At 36.5% G+C, this 21,091-nt stretch overlaps 2 protein-coding genes, 1 long non-coding RNA gene and 1 pseudogene across 7 annotated transcripts; 2 read left to right on the top strand and 2 right to left on the bottom strand.

The window, feature by feature from the left end:
• Positions 1-731: 731 nt before the first annotated feature.
• On the bottom strand, positions 732-2,015 carry LOC147517435 (uncharacterized). Its single transcript, XM_086593585.1, has one exon. The coding sequence runs from the start codon at positions 2,013-2,015 to the stop codon at positions 732-734; it is 1,284 nt and encodes a 427-aa protein (XP_086449711.1).
• Positions 2,016-3,891: 1,876 nt separating this feature from the next.
• On the top strand, positions 3,892-4,709 carry LOC147517434 (uncharacterized). Its single transcript, XR_015213874.1, has 3 exons — positions 3,892-4,027; positions 4,230-4,505; positions 4,592-4,709. It is a non-coding gene; the product is annotated as an uncharacterized LOC147517434 (long non-coding RNA).
• Positions 4,710-5,435: 726 nt separating this feature from the next.
• On the bottom strand, positions 5,436-9,318 carry LOC147517433 (patatin-like protein 6). Of its 5 annotated transcripts, none has more exons than XR_015211445.1 (10): positions 8,967-9,318; positions 8,742-8,881; positions 8,366-8,536; positions 8,251-8,274; positions 6,782-8,162; positions 6,412-6,554; positions 6,293-6,335; positions 6,112-6,160; positions 5,868-6,017; positions 5,436-5,724 (listed from the first exon to the last, which is right to left on the bottom strand). XR_015211445.1 is itself a non-coding variant. In XM_086589633.1 (5 exons), exon 5 carries the CDS (start codon positions 7,940-7,942, stop codon positions 6,884-6,886), a length of 1,059 nt encoding a protein of 352 aa, XP_086445759.1. In that variant the 5' UTR covers positions 7,943-8,162; positions 8,251-8,274; positions 8,366-8,536; positions 8,742-8,881; positions 8,967-9,318; the 3' UTR covers positions 6,568-6,883. The 5 variants fall into 5 exon arrangements, 1 of the variants encoding a protein (XP_086445759.1); XR_015211444.1 differs by having other exon boundaries at positions 5,939-6,017; XR_015211446.1 differs by having other exon boundaries at positions 5,868-5,969.
• A 4,219-nt stretch (positions 9,319-13,537) lies between these two features.
• Positions 13,538-13,975, top strand: LOC147517432 (zinc-finger homeodomain protein 2 pseudogene; annotated as a pseudogene).
• The last annotated feature ends 7,116 nt before the right edge of the window (positions 13,976-21,091 follow it).

Here is a 21,091-nt window from a genome sequence, read left to right as displayed (position 1 = left end):
ACTCTCTCTAATCACACAGCCCAAAATCTCCATGATTAATACAAAGAGATATGGGGACATGGGGTCGCCCTGTCTTAGACCCCTGCCTCCCGCAAAAAACCCCTCCGGTGAGCCATTTATAAGAATAGAATAGTAAGGTGAGCTTATACACATCTGTATCCATTTCTTCATCTTTGGTGGAACGAGGAATTTATCCAACATGGCTAGGATTGTTGCCCAGCTTACCATATCATACGCCTTTCTAATATCCACCTTGACTGAGCATCTTGGGGTACCATGTCTTCTCTCGTAGCCTCTCAGCACTTCATGAGCTAGAAGGATGTTATCTTGTATCGATCTCTCGGGGATAAAGGCCGATTGATTCTCATGTACTAACTCTGAAATAACCAGTTGCAGCCGAGATGTAATCACTTTGGAAACACACTTGTACAAAGTATTGCACAAAGGTAATAGGCCTATAGTCTTCCACCTTAGATGGATTACTCTTCTTTGGGATTAGGCATAGAAATGTAGCATTTGTTCCCCTCGGCATCTTACATGTTCTGAAGACATTCCTGATAGCATTCAAGACATCCTGCCCCACTATATCCCAGCAGTATTTGAAAAAGAAAGGATTGTATCCGTCTGGTCCTGGCACTTTGTTATTCTCCATTGCAAACAACGCTTCCTTGATTTCTGTATCAGTGATATCGGCGTCCAACACCTCTCTCATGGCTGAATCAATCACATTTCTAACTTTCAGCCCCATGAAGAACTCTTCCTCGCTGATTGATGGAGCTGCAGTTCCCACTGTTTGGGTAAAATACTTTTATGCAGCACCGTGCTACCTCTGCTTTTATATACGTTACCCCATTATCATTGGAGATGGCCCATATTCCTTTCTTAGCCTCTTTTTCCTTCAAAGAATTGAAGAAATAACTAGTGCATCTATCCCCATCTGTACTCCATTTCTCCTCTGATTTCTGTTGCATATCTATCTCTTCAGCTCGTGCTAGCTCGATATACTTCTTCAAGGCTGCCCTTTCTCTTTCCCCTTCATTTACATCACTTGAGTTATTCTGGAAATTTACTTGTGCGTCATGTAGCTCCTGCCTTGCTGAGTTTACTCTCTCATGAAGATTAGAAAAATTCTTCCTTGCCCATGGCCTTATTCTTGTCTTTAGCAACTTCAGTTTCTGTACCAATATATACATCGGGTTATTGTAGATATTGGTGCTCCATACTTCCTCTATCATGGCCTTGAACTCTGGCTGGTAAACCCAAAAGTTTCGAAATCTGAATGGAGTTGGAGTTCTGGAATGATCAACCCACGTAAGTAGCATTGGCGAGTGGTCTGAAACTCCTAGAGGAAGGAACTCAGCTACAGAATGAGGATAACGAGTCAGCCACCAATTGTTTACTAAGCATCTGTCAATCCTTGACATGATACTGGCTGAACCCACAGACTTGTTCCACCAAGTGTAGAAAAATCCAATTGAATTGATGTCAGACAGTCCTGTATTCTGAAGACAAGCATTGAATTCAACAGCTTCATTCGGATGCATTGGGTCTCCCCCCACTCTTTCATTAGCCGCCTTGATGTTATTAAAGTCCCCGGCGACACACCACGGCTCTTTGATTGATTTATGAATACCCATCAAGTCCTTCCACAATTCGAGTCTCACTTTAGAATTATTACTAGCATAAATAACTGTGAATAAGAATTCTTCCGCTCTTGGAAGGTATTTGACTCTGCAGTGTATGAATTGCTCAGAGTCAGCTAACTTCTGTACATGAACAACTCCAGGATTCCAACAAACCCATATACGCCCTGACTGACTCTTTTCATAATTGTTTACATGCTCCCATGAAGGACAACAAACCCTCCTAATGGTATCATACTTTGGTCTTTTGAATTTTGTTTCTAGTAAACCAAAAACACACAGCTTTCTATCTATTCTCACCTTATTTATTTCTGCAGCTTTCAACAAATCATTTGCTCCCCTCACATTCCATACGCTAATAGGTTCAATCATTGATCCTATCGTTTTTTGTTTTTCGACCCCTTAGGCCTGCCCCTACTCTTGCTTCCTTGTTTTTTTTTTTCTTTAGACCCTTGATTAATTTTCCCTTTGCTTCGGTCACCACACCTCCCCGGTGTTGTTGGGGAGAAAGGCTCACCAGTCAAAGGAATTAAGTTCTTATCCTTAAAGTATTCAGTTTCCTCTTCAGACGTGTCCTCATCAGACATCTCCCCATTTCTTAGTGCCGCAAAGCTGTTGTGATATTCCTGCTGCTCAGCATCGTATTCCAACAACTGGTTCAGGCTACTATCTATCCCCACATCTTGTACTACCTCCACATAAGGCACTATGGCAGTACCCATATCACTCTGTTCCCTTTCCTTACCTCTGTCCCTCTCCGTCACGACTATGTCACTCACGACCGATCGAGTTCCAAAAGGAGCTGTTATTTCTGGCGTATGCATCTCCGGGATAACAAGACTCAATTCATATTCCTCCACTAAACCCTCATTCAAGTTGCTGTTTGCCATTCCTATCTCTATTACCCCTTGATTCACCATATCCATCTCTACTTCCTGTGTTGAGTTCCCTGTACTCTGGTCATCACCTTGTTCCTGAGCGACTTCAGTATTCCCACCCTCATCACAGCTTCCTGGTATAAGACATTCAGTACTTTCAGTAGGCGTACCTCCAATAACCACCTCTCCATCCACTGTTCTCAAGCAGCTACTTTCAGGTTGACTCGGAGTATTGTCAACCACAACTTCTTTCTCTCTAGTCCCTCGATCCTCAGTGTTACTCGTTTTCCTCGTACAGGTGGCAGTAAAGTGCCCGAAAGATTTACAATTCCCACACATCTTAGGTATCCACCCATATTCTACAGATATCCTTCTTATGTCATCCTTACCCATTTCTATGTCAAAGAAAGTTGGGAGCTCTGCAGTGCTCTCTACTTTGACACTAACTCTTGCAAATTTCAATCTTTTCCTGTGCGCAGTAGCGTCATCCATACTATCAGGAATCCCAAGCCGACTTGCCAGGTAGCTCAACCCATCTTCCGTCCATAGCTCCTTTGGGACATTATGCAAATTTACCCATATAGGAATCAATTGCACCGAATTTCTCCTTCTTTCAATGTCTTGGGACCATTTTGATATTACAAAGCATCTACCTGAAATGTAGAATGTTCCAGTTTCTAAAACCCTCTTCCTATCCTCACTATTAGAAAACTTGAAATAGAATACTTCTTCATCAGCAACCATCTCAAAGCTTCCTTTTAGTTTCCAACGTTTTCTCAAGTGGTCCCTCACGGTTAGGAACGGAAGCCGTTTCTCAAGAAAGAATCCTACAACATAATCGTACCATTCAGTGATGCCTTTCATCACTAAGTCTAAAGGTATCTGTGTGATACCATCAATGATTTGAACATCCACTTTTTGTAGCGTATTGCTTAAAGTTGGCGTCTTGGCAGCTTGAAACAAGGTACTCCAAGGTGTTGGACGTGGTTGTTCTGAACCCAGCGCTCTCTCTTCGCTGTTGTTGTTATTAGTCTCTCTTGTCTCTGAATGGAGGGGTGGGAAATTTTGGTTGTTTACCGACAGGTTCGCCATGTCAAAGATCAGCAAACCAACGCAAGGTGCTTGAAGTTGATTCCTTTTCAGAACTCTCACTGTAATCAGTGAAGGATTTTACCCGAAAAGGAATGAAACTAGAGGCTTTAGAAGATAAGAATTCTTCTCCAAGCAAGATTTAACTAAAAGCGGCAAAAAGTTGGTGTATGCGATCACTGCAGCAGCTTAAGTTACTTCACTTCCTATCTCCCAACAACATGTCCCCATTGTTGACAATTTATGTTGGTATGAAATATCAATTAATATCAAATTTATATTCCAGCTGAAATTCTATCCATTAAAAAAAGGTTTTAATACAATTTTTATTGTAGGCAAAATTACACTTTCATCTCTTAGCGGGACAAAAATCTATGTCAACCTGGAAATTGATGTTGTTGCTGAATACAAGCACAGGTGAATTATATATATATATAATTTTTTTTTTAGTAAAAAAAAATTAACATCGACTATATTCGTTAACACTATAAATATATTTGTTACATTGGGTTCAATTTTCTTTTACTAAATTGCTATGCGTATTTATGTAACTGCAATTCATTAACATTTTTCCTATTCCCATTATGATCCGCGTTTTTATTTCTTGGGTACATACTAGCTTCCGAGATACATACATTTCCGTAGAGGTTGAGGGTTCTCCTGAAAATCTATCTGAAGAAGAACTACTTAGAAATAGAAGAATTACCATAGCTAAATTAAAGGAGCTTGGAAGAGATGAAGCACAACACGGATCAAGCTATACCTGCTCTGCCATAGTAGACAAGGTATACAGTGTTAATTGGTTCTACAATTGCTGCAGACGTTGTAAGATAACTATCCCACAAATTGACTCTGAGAAACCCTATACCAAGTGTAAGGTGGACACAGAAAAAAGGTTGGTAAAATTAAACTAACATATTTAACCTATTTTTCCTTAAAGTATTCAACTCCCTCATTTACCACATTCTAATTTCAAAATAGGTATAAACTTCGAATGTGTGTGAATGATTTCTCCGATATCACCACTTTTGTCGATTTCAACAAGCATGCCGAAGCCTTGCTTATGAAGTCGGTCGAAGAATTAGACATAATCCAAAAGGCAAGTTACTTCACAATTCATTAATACATCTTTTGAATATAAGTTGAAACATTTCTTATACAAAATACAGAAAAATGGTCCGGATGCAGTTTCCAAAGAACTCCAAAAAATTGAAGGAAGATCTTTCATCCTCCAAGTTCAAATCAACGGCTTTAGTGCCAAGGAAACTTTTGAATCATTTACCATCGACAAAGTTTACCCTGAAGAAACAGACTTAGATAGTCAAGTGGTTGGCAAGGTGAAGTTATGCTTTTACTTTTTATTTTTTATTTTTTCCCTTCCAAAAAAATTAATGTAAATGCTTTAACAATTATACATTTTTAACTAACATAGGGTAATGAGCACTACACCATAACAGGCTATTTGCAACGGCAAAAAAGCGTTGCAAATATGGCGTGGGTAAAGTGTTGGAAATTTTTGCAACGGTTAATAAGCGTTGCAAATATAAATTTCCAACTCTTTTTAAGCGTTGCAATAATGATTTGCAACACTTTTTATAACTATTTTGTACACAAATTTAAAATATTTGCAACGCTTTTTAAGCGTTGGTAATTTATAAAAATATTACCAACGGTTCTTAACCGTTGCAAAGTTGTTAGTTAATTTAAAAATCGTTTGTAACGGTTATGAACCGTTGCTAATGGGTTGCTGATGAAAAAAAAATAATTTCTCATATTTTGTAGCGACCAGCTACACCTACAAAAAGATGCCCCCTCTTGCACCATATACATAAATCATAAATTCTTATTTAAGCTAAATTTATCCTGTACACAATACATTTTCATACTATTTTACAAAGAAACCATAATATATATGGGAAAAAAAACTGATAAAGTACAAAACTAATCCAACTATATACATTCACAACTTTGAGTGATTTTCTAAACCTCACAAACTTATTGTTGGACTCTCACCATAAAAAAAGTTTCATACTATGATCCTAAATAAGAGATAACAGCTTGCGTTGTTGAAAACCCTACGCCCATTTACTTCCACAAATGCTCCAAAAGAGATCCTAGCATTAAGATAAAATAGTCAACCAAGAAAAGATCATGAAGCGGACAATAAGGGGATTAAAACCAATTTAAAAGCTAAATACTGATAATCTAAGGTATAGTGGATTGAGCTTAATAGTAAAGAAGGACTAGGGATTCTCACCTCTACATCAAAACCCAAATAGAGATTCAAAACCCAAATAGATGATAGGGCTACAATATTTTGCTTCTTACCAGTGGATACGCCAAGATTAGCAGCTAAAGACTGGATTATAAGCGCAAAGATCAATCCAATGAGAATTACCCATAAAAACTGGCGCAATGGGAGCAAAATATAATGTTATGGTAACTTAAATAATATTTCAACAATTAAAAGCAAAACCTTGTTTAATCTTATAGTATATTACCTCATATTTGTGTTTAGCTCCAGGCCTCCAGCTTGTAAATCAGTTTCCACTGCACCACAAACACATCAAACACAAACACAGAATACATTTTTTACATATTAAGGTCAGCAAAATTCAACATGTCTAGGCCCACTGCTAGTAATTAGGCACTGAAATACACAGCGGGAAACATGGCACTTACCATCAGCTGGAGATTCCGGCAAGTATTTTGCAAGGCGATATTTCTATACAGAGAATAAAGAACACTAGGTAAGATTAGCTTAAAAAGACAGAAAATTCCAATAATATAGCGGGTAGTACCTGCAAGTGGCTTTTGACATGATAGATAGTTAGTCCAGGTACACCCATCACCCGGAGAACGCCCTTCGGTTTAAGGCAAAATGCTCAAGTACTTTGTACAAAACGGCCTATATCAGCACCATTTAATTCCTTTGTAAAAATTCCTGGAAACAAATCAAATCAATGGTGAAAAGTATGCCAATGAAAATGACAATTGCAGAACCAAGCTGGCACTAGTTTACATTACATCAACGCCTTTTATTTAGGTAACAAGATTAAGCAAACGGAACTAAAAACCAAGCATGTGTGTGAATCAAGTCAATCAACAGTTGCTTTCGTATTTGGTTGAATTACAATGCAGGCATTACTGATAACCGAATTTTAGGTGTACCTGGATCCGGACGTAACTACCAGTTTGACTCTGCCCAAACGCCATAGCAACAACATGGTCAACCAAATCAGCTGCCCTATCACCAGAAACTCGAGCCATAGGTCACGCCCACTGTTTAGCTTTCCACCCTTTGACCTGCTCATAGTTATAGTTACCCTCTAGAAATTGACCACTCCCTAATGACAAAACCATTAAATCTTCAACCCCTCGCACGAATGGAAACTCTTGCTTGTTATGCAATACGTGCATAATTGCAGCTGCAACCGGATTACTCATAGTTAATCCACCTTCAACTGCTAAACACTGTTTCTGCCCATCAACAGACTTCATTAAAACCGGTTCAAACACAGCCAGTTCAGCCGTGGTAGCTCGGCAAACTTCCCATAGCCTAAAATCAATACTCTCTGACTCAAAAGCATCAGCTCTAGAAAACACAAATGGGGCCGAACTCGAAAGATCATAACACGGAATCAGCACTGGCTTCAATGTATCTTTCAAAGTTAGACTACGACTCTTATCTGAAAATGCTTCTTTCATAATCTTCTCCAACTTGTTAGTAACTGAAACTGTCTGAAACAAACGATGTAACAAACTTCCATTAGAAGAAGAAGATGCAGGTTTAAATAATCTTTTTCCTTGATTAACCAAAAACTTCCATGTCTCTTCAGCTTTGAATATAGGCCTATTATCACCTTTCGTACCAAAAAGCATAGCAGTAAATATCCCTCCAACTCTTGTCCCTGCTGCAACGTCAAAGTAATCTGCAATTCTTGCTTCTGGGTTTCCAGACTTTTTTTTCAATGCTTGTTCAAGATAAGCTAATGCTTTTCCTAATAGAATTCCCCGCATGCCACCTCCGTCTATGCTTAATACACAGATCTTACCTCTTTGGTTCTTGATTGATGAAACACAATTATCATTTGTAGATGCTGTAGGAGCTATGGTTTCATGTGCTGGAGATATTTGTTTTGGAATCCAAAGCTTATTTTGATCATCGTACCCAAACAGAAACTTGCTTTCGAGGATAGAGAAGATTTTGTAGCTGAGTTTATCTGTATCGATACTTGGTTCTTGCATTTCTGATCGATTACACTGCAAACCACCAGTCCACCACCATACACTGCAAACCACCAGTTCACACACTGCACCACCAGTCCACATAATTTTGTGGCATACGGCAAGGGCAAACTGTATACGAGCCTACCAGGTCTAACCGGCCAATAGATTCTCAAAATACATACTTCAATCGTGTTTTGAGGGTCAGTCATTACAACTTCAATTGATTGCTGATCAATGGAATGAATATCCTTACCTTATACCATGCCCAGGACCACAGTTAATATTTGAGATAACTATTGGAGCAGAATATGAACTTGATAGCCTAACAACAAAATTCAGCGATTTTATCGGAATTTATTAACAAATATTACTAGATGCGAACATATACCAATCAACATATAAATACTTACTGTTGATGCCATTTTCGTGCAATCCTACAAATTAAAGCAAACTGAGACAATTAGCTTTAAAAATTGCCGAACGTACTATTCCAAAACATGTTAATGGGGCAGAACTGTCGGTTACCTTGTTGTGGCTGTTGCGGCATGAATTAGACCACTAATTTGTACCCTATCCATTAATAGTGCCATAACCATCAACTATGAGACCAGTAACACGCCTAAATGCAAGCCATTGGCTTGAATCAATCCCGTCCCACTTTTCGGTATCTTGAGGAGATAATATAGTTCCAAGTATCTACAAAAAAAAGAAGACATAGTCAATCACCAATCAAGAGAAGTCTTTCTAACTTGAGCCATAAAACTCTACTGTATCGAGTATCGACATGGACATTATTAGGATGATCTTTTGGAATTGCTACTGTTTCGGCCATGTTTATGTTAGCATTTTTACTTTCAGTTCTCAAAAACAGAATCGAAAATGTACTGCGATTTTTTCGTACCTGAATATTTATCCTTGAAAGTTTGCATGGGCCATTGAACGTAATGGGATTAACCAAAAATCTCCTTTCTCCAGGAATAATCATGTTAGCACTTTCGGCAAATTCTAATTACATGTAACATCCCACGCCTTCAAAAATGCCTGGTAATCAAAGATGGAAGTCATAACTGTTAAATTATATATTAGGAAGAAAGCTAGCATACGGAAGAGAACTAAAACAATTTACTTGAGAATCATCAATGTAGCCACCCCCAACAGCTCCATAGTCTAAAACATTGATCTCTTTAACAAAACTACAAGAAAGAACAATAACATTTGAGCAGGATAGAGTGACAAGTATCAAGGCAAGTATACCCTGTGCAGAACAAAAGAATAGTTTTAGGATTCACCAAAGTAGAGACAAAATGAAAATAAATAAAAAGAAAATGAAAAAAGGAGAGACAAAAAAAAGATAGTTAATTGAGGCATATTGAAGAAACCCATTCAGAAAGAGAACTGAGCTACTCACCATAACATATGGTGGAAATGTGGAATGATCCTTGTATGACAAACTTAGAAACTTTTCTTTTATAGGTACCTTAAGGCACTTAATTTCAGTGTAAAATGTTGCACACACTCTAGAAAATGTAGAATCAGTTTATTTTGTTATCATTTCGACCAAATAGTATACTTGACTTCCGATTGAGATTTTAATTTTTAATGAATAGAACCCAACAACAATTGTAGGGTACATATTCAACTCGTTGATTTATACATACTTTGAGACCTGTAAGTGTACTTCTCATCATTTTGAAAATCAAGGGAAATATATTACTTATTAGAGAAAGCAAGATGGATAGAAGCTCTTCAAGAGCATGAATTATATTAAAAGCCACCCTTAGAAATATAAGCAAACAATGAAGGATAGAGGTTTCCACGCATTGATACAGTTACCATAAAGAGTGGGAATTTACTCAATTTAGATCATCTTATGGGTGTACATATTATGCGATATCATCTTCATGTCTGCTTGCTTCTCCTGATTATAACACTATATACTATTTTATTTTCTCAACAAAAACATATATATAGTTATTCTGTACTGATACACCTGTTTAAAAGTTGGCTTATGACAAATCATGTTTTGAGAATTAACATGTATTTTTTTTTTGTTTTTCAATATTTTTTTTTTAATAGAGATGTTTTAAATTCCTCCCAAGCATCCCTTCGACTTCCTCGCAATCATCCCTTCAACTTTAAAAGTTGACTTTCCCGCTTGATTAAGTTAAAGAAAACTACTTGGATGGTAATTCCTATCTTATTATTGCAAACTTTAATTTTTTTAAAAAAATTTAAAAGGATGCAAAATTTTAACCAATAAAAAAAAATTATAGTTTAATCTTGACTTAGCATACAATGAGGTCCATTTGTTGGTGAGAAAAAACCACGCATTAAAAAAAGTAATTTTTCATTATTTAACAAGTGTAATTCATAATATAGAAAATATCAATTGAAAAAAAAATGTCCATTTATCAACAAGTTGAAAAAAACAGAATTGGTAACTTATCGATTAAGCATATAAAAAAAAAGTCAAAAACAACTCGCATTATGCCTACCATACTTCAATATTATAAAATAACACAATATATATATCAAGCAAAAAAACATATATATCAATATATGTATACCAACTACGAACATAATTTTAAACAATATTTTCCATTTGCAATGAGTGGGGCCAAGCCTTAAGGAGCCTCCCACATATCCTCCCTGTTCAACTGCAATCGTACTATTTTCGCTTCTAAACTACATGTCGTTGTCTCCAACATGTCAATCTGTTCTTCACTTCGCTGGCGATTTCCATCGGACCATCGGAGATCAAACTCTTAAGCCTCTATCAGATCCTTCATAGTCATCTGATCTGCCTCTAGCTCCTCAACACGCAAATGATACTGAGTAAGCGCTCTTTCTATCTGAACTATATGTTGCTTTGTCTCTTCCAAACCGGTGACTGCACCCTTCTGTGTTGCTGCTCCCTCAGTTTCTTTCTTAGCACTGCTGACAACATGGGTTCCAATATCCAGCCTTTCATCGTCGGCTACTAAACTAACAATCGACCACTCTCAGACGCGTCTAAATATTCTTGATCTTGGCGTGCCACATTATCAAGAAGTAATTGAACCTAAATAAAACATTTGACTTTATAAATCTAACAAAAAAATAACTAAATAAAAAAAAAAAAAAAAACCTAACAGAAGTTAATCCATTTTGAACATTTGTAATTCGCAAAATGACATCATCATTGTTTCCTTCCCGAACAGCCCCATCTCTAGAACTAAGTGACGGCCATTCCTGACTTTTGTTTGGTTCTGAGACACTTTTACTGCTTAGACAATCCCGGCCTGTAGCATGGACACGTTTAACGTGTGTTAAAGACTCTTCCATAGCCTAGCGCTTCATATGCTCCTCAGCAGCTTCACCCTTGCCTTCTCCCATAACAAAAAAAAAAAAAAAAAAAACAAAGCCATCAAACAATTATATAGCAGTTTAATGTCTCTTTCTCCCTTTGTCTCTTCCGACTTTTTTTTAAACGTTTTTTTCCTCTCTTTGAGGATTATTTTAAACATATTTTAAAAATCTTATGTATAAAAGTCCCCGCATAACTCTTAAACTTGACAATTAACATGCCTAACATAAAATAGCCCAACATAGCCTATTTAAAGAAGAAGCAATAAAAAAAAAAAAATACACTTTGAACTATAGTTTTTTTTTTCCATATCTCCTGCTCCTAACCTCTTACACATCCTTCAACTCGGGCCCTTTCTCTCTTTCTCATATTATAATCGCTTAAAGAACTCTTTAACAGTTTATTTTTCGTATATACCCTTCCATTACTTTAACGTAACCATCGGCCCTATTATATGTTTTTATTTTGCCCTTCTTATTTGGCTCCTTCTTAGTCGTCTTTGCGAAACAGTATTTTATCATATATAGTAATAAGAAATGTTTAAACAAAAAAAAAATTATATATATTAGAAAAAAAAAAAAAAAAAAAAAAAAAAAAAAAAAATCACAATCACCATTGTTAAAGACCAAGAAGAGAATATATGTATGTCTAAGGAAACTTCATAAGTTTCTTAAAGAATCTGTGTGTTTTTAAAATAAAAGCAAAAGGCAGAGAAAAACATAATTTTTAAAATAAATTAAATGAAAAATCTACAAAACCACTATATATACTCCATCACATATCATTAAGTTGAGCAGTTCTCATTTACAAACCAAATGACCCAATAGAATGGGTACAACAAAGGAACTACAATTACTTAGAATATTGAATAACACCCAACTCCCAAAACATTTAATGAGATAAAGCCCACCTCTGTTACACATAATATTTGCTGACACATTTTCAAACCCGAGTTCCAAAGTTGTCTACCACATTAATAAAAAAAAAAAAAAATACAGAAATCATTGCGATGGGCTCGAGGATTACATCATTGTCAGAGTGAACCCTATTCACAAAATAGTCAAAAATGATCCTACATTAATTATAAATAAAAAAATTACGCATAGGTCCCATCAATTACAATTCCTTTTAACATACATCCTACTATACTATAATTTAAAAAAAATATAAAACCTGTATTAAGACATACAAGTATGGACATGTGATTACTTTTAAAAGACAATACAAGCTCCACTATAAAATTTACCAAACATCATTTCATCATCATAAAAGCTATTCATTGTACTCAAAAAAGTATTTTTTTTTCTTTATAAAAGATGCATGAAGTATTTGATAACTTTAGAGTCCTTCCATTTATGCAAAAAAAAATAAATTGTCCATAAATCCAAAGCAAACTGCTGTGAGTTATAAAAAGTGTATGAAAATTCATGCTACTTCAATTCGTAAATATGCTAATGATGTTTGTTGCCTATATATACATATGACTTCTCTTAGTACAACTGTTCTAAATGAAAAGGTACTAATTTGTTTATATATATCACCAACTGTTAAAGACAAAGAAGGGAATATTTATATGTTTAAAGAAACTTGCAAGGTTCTTAAAGAATCTTTGTGGTTTTTAAAGTAAAAGAAAAGAAAAAAAAACACAATTTTTTAAATAAATAAAATGAAACTCTAGAAAACAACTATATATACTCCATCGCATATGATTAGGTTGAGCAGTTCACCTTTGCAAACCAATTGGCCCAATTAAATGGGTTCAATAACTGCATTACAGTTACTATGACCACTTTGTAAGGCCCAACTTCCAAAACATTGATGAGATAAGGCCCACTTCTGTTACCCATAATATCTTCTGACACTTTTTCAAACCCGAGTTCCAATGTTGTCTGCTACATTAAAAAAAAATAAAAAACATACAGAAGTCGTTGCGATGGGCTCAAGGATTACATCATTGTTAAAGTTAACCCCATTGGCAAAATAGTTAAGAAAATCACTACATTTATCATTAAATAAAAACATTATGCATGGGTCCACTTAATGACAATTACTTTTTGCGTTCATACTACTGTACTATTATTTTAAAAACATAAAACCTATATTGAAACATACAAGTATGTACATGTCATTACTTTGAAAATACTATACAAGCTCCACTATAAAATTTGTAAATATCATTGCTTCATCATAAGAGCTTTTCATTGTCCTAAAAAAAGATTTTTTTTCTTTAGAAAAGATGCAGGAAGCATTTAAAAACGTAAGAGTTCTTTCATTTATTCAAACAAAAACCGAATCAAACAAAAATAAATCGTACAAAAATCCAAAGCAAACTGGTGTGAGTTATAGAGTGTATGAAAAATCATGCTGCTTCAATTGGTGGATATGCTAATGATGGTTGTTGCCAATATATGCATATGACTTCACTTAGTGCAACTGTTGTGAATAAACATTTATCACTTAAATGTGCAGCCTGTGGGTGTCATCAGAATTTTCATCAGCAGAAGTTTTTTGGTCCGAGTAAAGTTAATCAAAATCGATTGTCAGATGTACCTGATAATCATATGGGAAAAGAAATTTGTATCAGTGGTGGTTCTAAGAGTGTCAAGAGTAAGAGATTTAGAAGCAAATTTACAGAAGCTCAGCAGAAGCAGATGACAGAGTTTGCTAACAGATTAGGTTGGAAAACAAAGAAAAGTGATGCTGTTGCCATTAGGCAGTTTTGTTTGAAGAATGCAGTTGAGATAAATATTTTTAAAGTTTGGACATATAATAACAAAAGCAAAAGGTGAAGCATAACCAACGACTAACCCTACACCTCTTATTGCAGTTGTAGCATCAATATTAAACCTACTATGTTGATCTCTTCTACTAAAAAAAAAAACTAAAACTGTTTGATTTTTCCAATTTGTTTTATATTTTTTTTTGTAAACTTTTTCATATTAAATATTGCAACTCCAACTGAAAGTTATTTAATATCTAATTTCACACCAGAGAAAAATCCCCACCATGACAGTTGACTCCACAAGTTTCTATTTTCTTAAGTTTACCAATTAAGAAAACATTTACGATTAAGTTATTGGATAATCATATATGATTGGATTTTAATAGTCGTATTAATTTTAATTACATTGATGTAAGCACTTAATACTAAATTGTTTTCTTAGTATTGTCAAACTTATCATGATTTAATTCCTTTTTTCTATGTTTTATTGTTATAATTTTTTAAATCCATTTTCTTGCTTATTCAATCACAGTTAACAACTTCACTTTTATTTTTGATTTTTTTTTTGTTTTTTTAACAATTTTTAAAATTTTATATCATGTCATAGACTATAGTTAAAGTTAGTTTACTCTGATGATGTATTGTATACTACTTAATACTAATTTAATCTTTGTATAACGTGTCAATAACTTATAATGCGTTATGTTTGTTTTAATGCAGAAGTGATAACAAAGAAATCAACCTCAATGAGACTATTGCAAGCGTTTCTTCTACAACAATACCTTGCTTTACTGAAAAGGTTAGTCGATAGACCATTTTCTGTGTTTTTTTACCGCTTCGGACATGTAACTCATTGTGCTCTCAAATTGATTGCTACATATTAGATTCATGATATTTTTATAGCACGAAGAATACACTTACAGTTAGTTATGAATTTGTTGAACTGTCTTTTGTTTTACTTTTTGTTATTAACTTGCTGCTAGGAACTGCTCCACAATGCTCCACAATATATAATTCCTACGTTGCCTATGACAAATGCTTAGTGAGATTTCCTTTCTGTCGTTACTACTGTGATGGTCGTTGATGTCTTCCACAGCATAGATTATCATTACCTTAATGTATAGTTTGAAGAGTAAGTTCTATCTACTATTCGAATTTATGCCATTGACAGCCAATTACTCAAATTGATAGTGGTCAAACTGTTCTGGCCATTTGTAGATTTGTTTTGTAATTTAAGAAAAATAGTTGAGCTCATTGTCTGAGGTTTTTAAAGTTTTCTATAATTTTTTTTTTCTATGCAAAAATGTATGTGTTATTCTCTCGATCTGGTACATACAAAAACGTACATTAGAATGAAATAATAAAAAATTTGCAAATTGCTTGATTGAGATAACTTATAGCTACTGAATAAATTAGCATCTGTTACACGAATATCACGTGGTTTAAAACTATATTATGGAAGTAAGTGTTTCGACCCCCACCTACGTGGCAAACGTCCATTAGTAGGGGTCTCCATTTTATTCGTTTAATTAATAGGGCTAAAGCCCAATTTGCAATACCATGGATCAATGTACAGGCCCATTAACTCATGTGTCTAAGGTTGAACCTTAGCCACATAGCTTGCCACTAATATACATTGATTTATGTCCAGATTCATTTCTTATCAAAGAGATAATTATCAGTTGAGAGTTATATTCTATCACAATTACTCAAGATACAAGAATACTTGAGCTACAAGGATTCTCTACTCTACCTATATAAATACCAAACTATTTTTCATAAGGAACTACGTTGAAACTTGATCCCTAGAGAATAGATCTTGGGTACGTAGGCAGCCATTATTTGGCTCAGTTTCATTTCCCCCAACATCAAATTCCTCTGTTTCTTAGTGCGTTCTTTACTATTGCTCTCGTTGTGTTGAAGCAGTTTACTGCCGAAACATAATTGGCGCCGTCTGTGGGGATTTTAGAATTCATTATCACGTGAAACAATCAAGATGGTAAGCATAAAAAGCAGACCAAATAGTCGACATATTCCTCCTGCTAATAATACTCGCAACCCTCGAAATTCAAATCGGCCAATGCAAGAACCGTTGAACAATCAAGTTGCTCCTAGTGGTAGGCTCAATTCGCAACATCCAACTGTAGCAGCACAACCGCCACCGCCTCCGCCACCGCCACCGCAAAAGGAAGTACAACCGCCGGCACCAACCCTAACAGTCTTGCAACAAGAAAATCGACAAGTCAGTAATCCTCCATGCGGTCCGCCATCTGTCCATGTCTATCCTTCAGTTGACATGAATATGGAAGTGAACATTACTCTCACACCAACTAACGGAAAAGGTGATAGTAACAGCCAATTCACCCCTAATACGGTTGAGCGTGAGTTACGACGAGTCAAAAATTTAAATAGGAACTTGAGAAGGAAGCTGGCAAAGAGGCAAAGGCCGGTGGACGATGCTGCAAATTCAACAACATCAAGGCGACCACGAAGGGATGCAGACCATTCCAGTGTATATGACCGTCTTGAAGAACCACTTCATCGTCCTCAGCAACGTGTTATTTCTCAAACACAATCAACCAGTGCACGCTCTAAGAGTAATGACTTTATTACCCGTACTTATGGAGAGAATCGTATTGGCAGGGATAACTACTACCCTAGACATGTTCGATCTCAAAGGGAAGATTTACCTCTGAGCAGCAATTTCAGGGAAGACCGTCGTTCAAGATATGTCCGACATGACTGGGAAGGCGTGCATCCCAGACAAGAGCAACAAAACATGGAGAAGTGGTATAATTATTCCGACCACCCGGCCAAGGGTGACTACCGGCCTAGACAGGCTGGTTACAGGGATAGACAAAGACAATCACCGGTCGGAGTTGATTGTGCGTACCGCCAAAGATCTCTAACTCCAATAAAAGATAATGGAAGGTATCCTTCTCCACATAGGCACGACCGGGGACGTCCAGTTGTTCGAGCCAATACTTTAACTCTAACAAAACAACAGTTGAAAGAGTTGATTGCAACAGAACTTAACGATAGAGAGTCAAAGGATGTAAGAATGAAAAACTTGACAGTCAATGATGGCGTACTTGATAAGTTTTCACTCGATATTCAGGAAGCTTACCACCATCCCGACTTCAAACAACCCGATTTTGAACTTTATGATGAGTCGGAAGGAGATCCTGACTTGCATGTTCTATCGTTCAAAAATAAGTTGGTGTTATGGAGTGGAGATGATCCGCTCATGTGTAAGCTCTTTCCATCAACTCTAAAGGGAGAATCATTACACTGGTTTAGTGAGTTGCCTTCAAGATCAATTCACCAATACAATGAACTAGAAAATCAGTTTGTTAATCGTTTCCGCCACAATTGCAAGACGCTAAATAATGTCGACTCACTTTTGAACATCAAGCAACAATGTGATGAAAAGTTACGTACTTTTGTTACTAGGTTTCGGAAAGCAGCAGCACCGCCGCCGCCGCCGCTACCACAAACGGCGATACAAACGCCTCCGAAAGAAGGCGTTGGAGAAGAAAGTATAAGGAAAAACTTCATCCCAGATTGGACCGACCTGACAGGGAAGGCCGACCTCATAGATTTGCGGAAAATTGCCATCCTAGATAGATTCATTCGCATGGCGGGAAAAAAGGCGTCACGGAAGAAAGTATAAGGAAAAACTTCATCCCAGACTGGACCGACCTGACAGGGAAGGCCGACCTCGCATATTTACGGATCGCCATCTTAGACAAGTCCGTCCAGACAGGGAAAAAAGGCGTCACGGAAGAAAGTATAAGAAAAACCTTCATCCTAGACTGGACCGACCTGACAGGGAAGGCCGACCTCGCAGATTAGAAAAAAACTGCCATCCCAGATAGGTCCGACCAGGCAAGGATGGAAGGCCTCACAGAAGCAACTAGAGGAAAGACCACAATCCCAGACAAACTACCGACCTAGATAGGTTGGTTACACGCAAAGAAAAAGATAATCTCCAGTTGGACCCGAAAGTGTGTACCACTTAAAATCTCTAACTCTTGTAAGAGGTAATGGCAGGTGTCATCTTCCACATAGGCTCGACCGGGGGCGTCTGTCTATTTAAATCTTCTGGGTGAAATGGATTTCACTATTCAATACAATTTTTTCCGATCTGCTGGGAAAAATAATGGAGGCTTATATCAATGATATAGTCGTTAAATCGAAGGATACGGGTGATTATCTTTCCGATCTTTAACTTGTTTTTGATAGGCTTAACAAGTATAACATGAGACTCAATCCCGCCAAATATTCTTTTGGGCCTCTCTTCTGGAAAATTTCTGGGATACCTCATGACTCGTAGAGGTATTGAGGCTAATTCTTATCAGATACGCGCCGTTATTGATATGCCATCACCCAAAAATAAGAAGGAAATTCAACGACTTACTGGTCGGCTTGCCGCTCTTCATAGATTTATTTCTAAATATTTCGATCGTTGTCATCCCTTCTTCCAGACTTTAAAGAGGGCGACAACTTGGAACATTGATTGTGAGATGGCATTGCAACAACTGAAGAAATACTTGGTCAGTCCTCTTATATTGACAAGTCCTTCAACGGGTCAACCTAGTGGCATATACCTGGTAGCTACAACTCAAGCTGTTAGTGTTGTTCTTTTCATTGATGATAGTAGACCCGTCTTTTTTATCAGAATCAAGTAGATTAGCCGAATGAGAAAGTTATCTTAATGCATATAGCAATGTCTTTGAAAGTCGTATTACTGAAAAAGGATATGCTCTAGCTTCTTTGATAGCTGATTTTTCGATTGATGATTCTCCTATTGACGATTTCTTGCGCCAGGAAGAATCTATGGAAGACATTCTGCCGCCGCTAACTAGGGGCGACGAAGACTAACATGAAAACGCAATTCCTAATCCCATTGACTTATGTATTGTTTACTCAGATGGCTCCCATAGTAAATCTGGGTCTGGAATTGGATGTGTTTTTGTTAAACCCGGCGGAGAAAAGATTGGGAAATCTGTGCGACTTGGCTTCGCCGCTTCAAATAACGAAGCCGAGTATGAGGATGCCATTTGTACCTTGAGAACAACTTTGACACTGGGGGCGCGAAAGCTCCAGTTATACATGGATTCTCGCCTTGTTGCCAATCAGTTTGGTGGGTCTTCTGAAGCAAGAGATGAGCGTATGGCGGCTTATCTTAGTTTGATACATAGCCTTGCTCGACAATTTGATAGCATCTCTATCATTCAAAGACCCCGAAATAACATACGTCATGCAGATTCATTGGCTTATCTCTCCGCCGTCGTTAGAAGCGAAAGGTCAAGACACATCACTTTTGCAGTCATCTTTTCATCAGTCTAAGTTTGAACGCTTTTATGCTCGCTTAGTTCATTACTATCATTACGAAAAAATCTGACGAAGTTACCACATTTAGCTTCGTCAGTTTAAGTTTGAACGTTTTTACGCTCGCTTAGTCCATTACTATCATTACGAAAAAAATCTGACGAAGTTACCACATTTAGCTTCGTCAGCTTAAGTTTGAATGCTTTTTACGCTCACTTAGTCATTACTATCACTATAATAAAATCTGACAAAGTTACCACGTTTAGCTTTATTAGTCTAAGTTTGAACGTTTTTACGCTCGCTTAGTTTATTACTATCATTACAAAAAAAATCTGACGAAGTTACCACATTTAGCTTCGTTAGCTTAAGTTTGAACGCTTTTACGCTCGCTTAGTTCATTACTATCATTACGACAAAATCTGACGAAGTTACCACATTTAGCTTCGTCAGCTTAAGTTTGAACGCTTTTACGCTCGCTTAGTTCGTTACTATCACTATAACAAAATCTGACAAAGTTACCATGTTTAGCTTTATCAGTCTAAGTTTGAATGTTTTTACGCTCGCTTAGTCCGTTACTATCACTACGACAATATCCGACTAAGTCATTGCGTTTCGTTTTGTCAGTCGAATTTCGAACGTTTTTACACTCGCTTAGTCTAATTTTTCCGAGTTAAGTTAGCATTAGGGACATTTTTCTCTACATGGGGGCGTCTCGTTCTATTTCATTTCAATTGCATAAATCTACAACATTGCCAGTTTTCCGCAGGTATGTTATCTCACACAACAACAATATTCAATAACAAACCCATCTTTATTTTTATTTTTCATCAAAAGAAGTTTTAGCTCTATGGTATTACATTTACATGATTACCTAATCAATTGTCTCTGTCAATTGTCTTACGGTTGTTCGATTAAATCTTAATTTTCATCTTCGAAATCTGCATTAAACCGGCTTTAGCTTTCGATTAACTATTTTCTGCAGTCATTCCTTTTTCTAAGGCATTGTGCCGCTCTTTCTCAACGACACTTCTGTCAGCTTCTTTAATTCATCTACGACATTAATTGACACTTTTTTGTGCTAAACTTTTCTCCGTCAACTCTTTATGAATATAATTTGCTCATAATACCACCGTTTCTCCGTGCGGCGAGAATTCGCATTACGTCAACTTTCTTCGCGAAAACTTTATTCAGCTTCATTATTTTTTCTAAGGCATTGTGCCGATTTTTCTACGAAAAATTTTCCGAGCGAAAATTTTCGTCAGTTTCATTATTTTTTATAAGGCATTAAGTCGAACTTTCTGAACGAAAAACTTTCTGTCAGCTTCATTATTTTTCTAAGGCATTGTGCCGATCTTTCTACGAAAAATTTTCCGAGCGAAAATTTTCGTCAGCATCATTATTTTTCTAAGGCATTCTGCCGATCTTTCTACGAGAAATTTACCAAGTGAAATTTTTTGACAGCTTCATTATTTTTTCTAAGGCATTAAGCCGAACTTTCTGAACGAAACTTTCCGAGGCTCGTACAACTGTCATTTCTCCGTGCGGCAAAAATTCGCATTACGTTAACTTTCTAAGCGAAAACTTTATTCAGCTTCTTTATTATTATTATTATTATTTTTTCTACGGCATTGTGATCTTTCCGTTTGAAACTTTTTGTCAATATCTTTTGTTTGTAATTCCGCCATTTCAACCTACGACGAAAATACAAATCTTTTCGTTAGTCTTTCAGACTTAACCAAAATTTGAAACTAACTGGAAAAAAAATACTGACATACCTGTTTTATGCTGTCGAAGTTTTTTGCCACCGCTTTGTCCTATTCTCCGAACTTTTCTCCGTTTTCTTTGTCTT

The sequence above is a fragment of the Coptis chinensis genome, chromosome 2, assembly GCF_015680905.1.
Source record: "Coptis chinensis isolate HL-2020 chromosome 2, ASM1568090v1, whole genome shotgun sequence".
Taxonomy (NCBI): domain Eukaryota; kingdom Viridiplantae; phylum Streptophyta; class Magnoliopsida; order Ranunculales; family Ranunculaceae; genus Coptis; species Coptis chinensis.
The sequence above is the reverse complement of the archived record's forward strand: the minus strand, read 5'-3'. Positions and strand labels throughout refer to the sequence as shown.

Bases quoted from the DNA above. Each gene is read 5' to 3' on its own strand.
- LOC147517435 (XM_086593585.1), bottom strand. From the start codon at position 2,015: ATGATTGAACCTATTAGCGTATGGAATGTGAGGGGAGCAAATGATTTG.
- LOC147517433 (XM_086589633.1), bottom strand. From the start codon at position 7,942: ATGTGGACTGGTGGTGCAGTGTGTGAACTGGTGGTTTGCAGTGTATGG.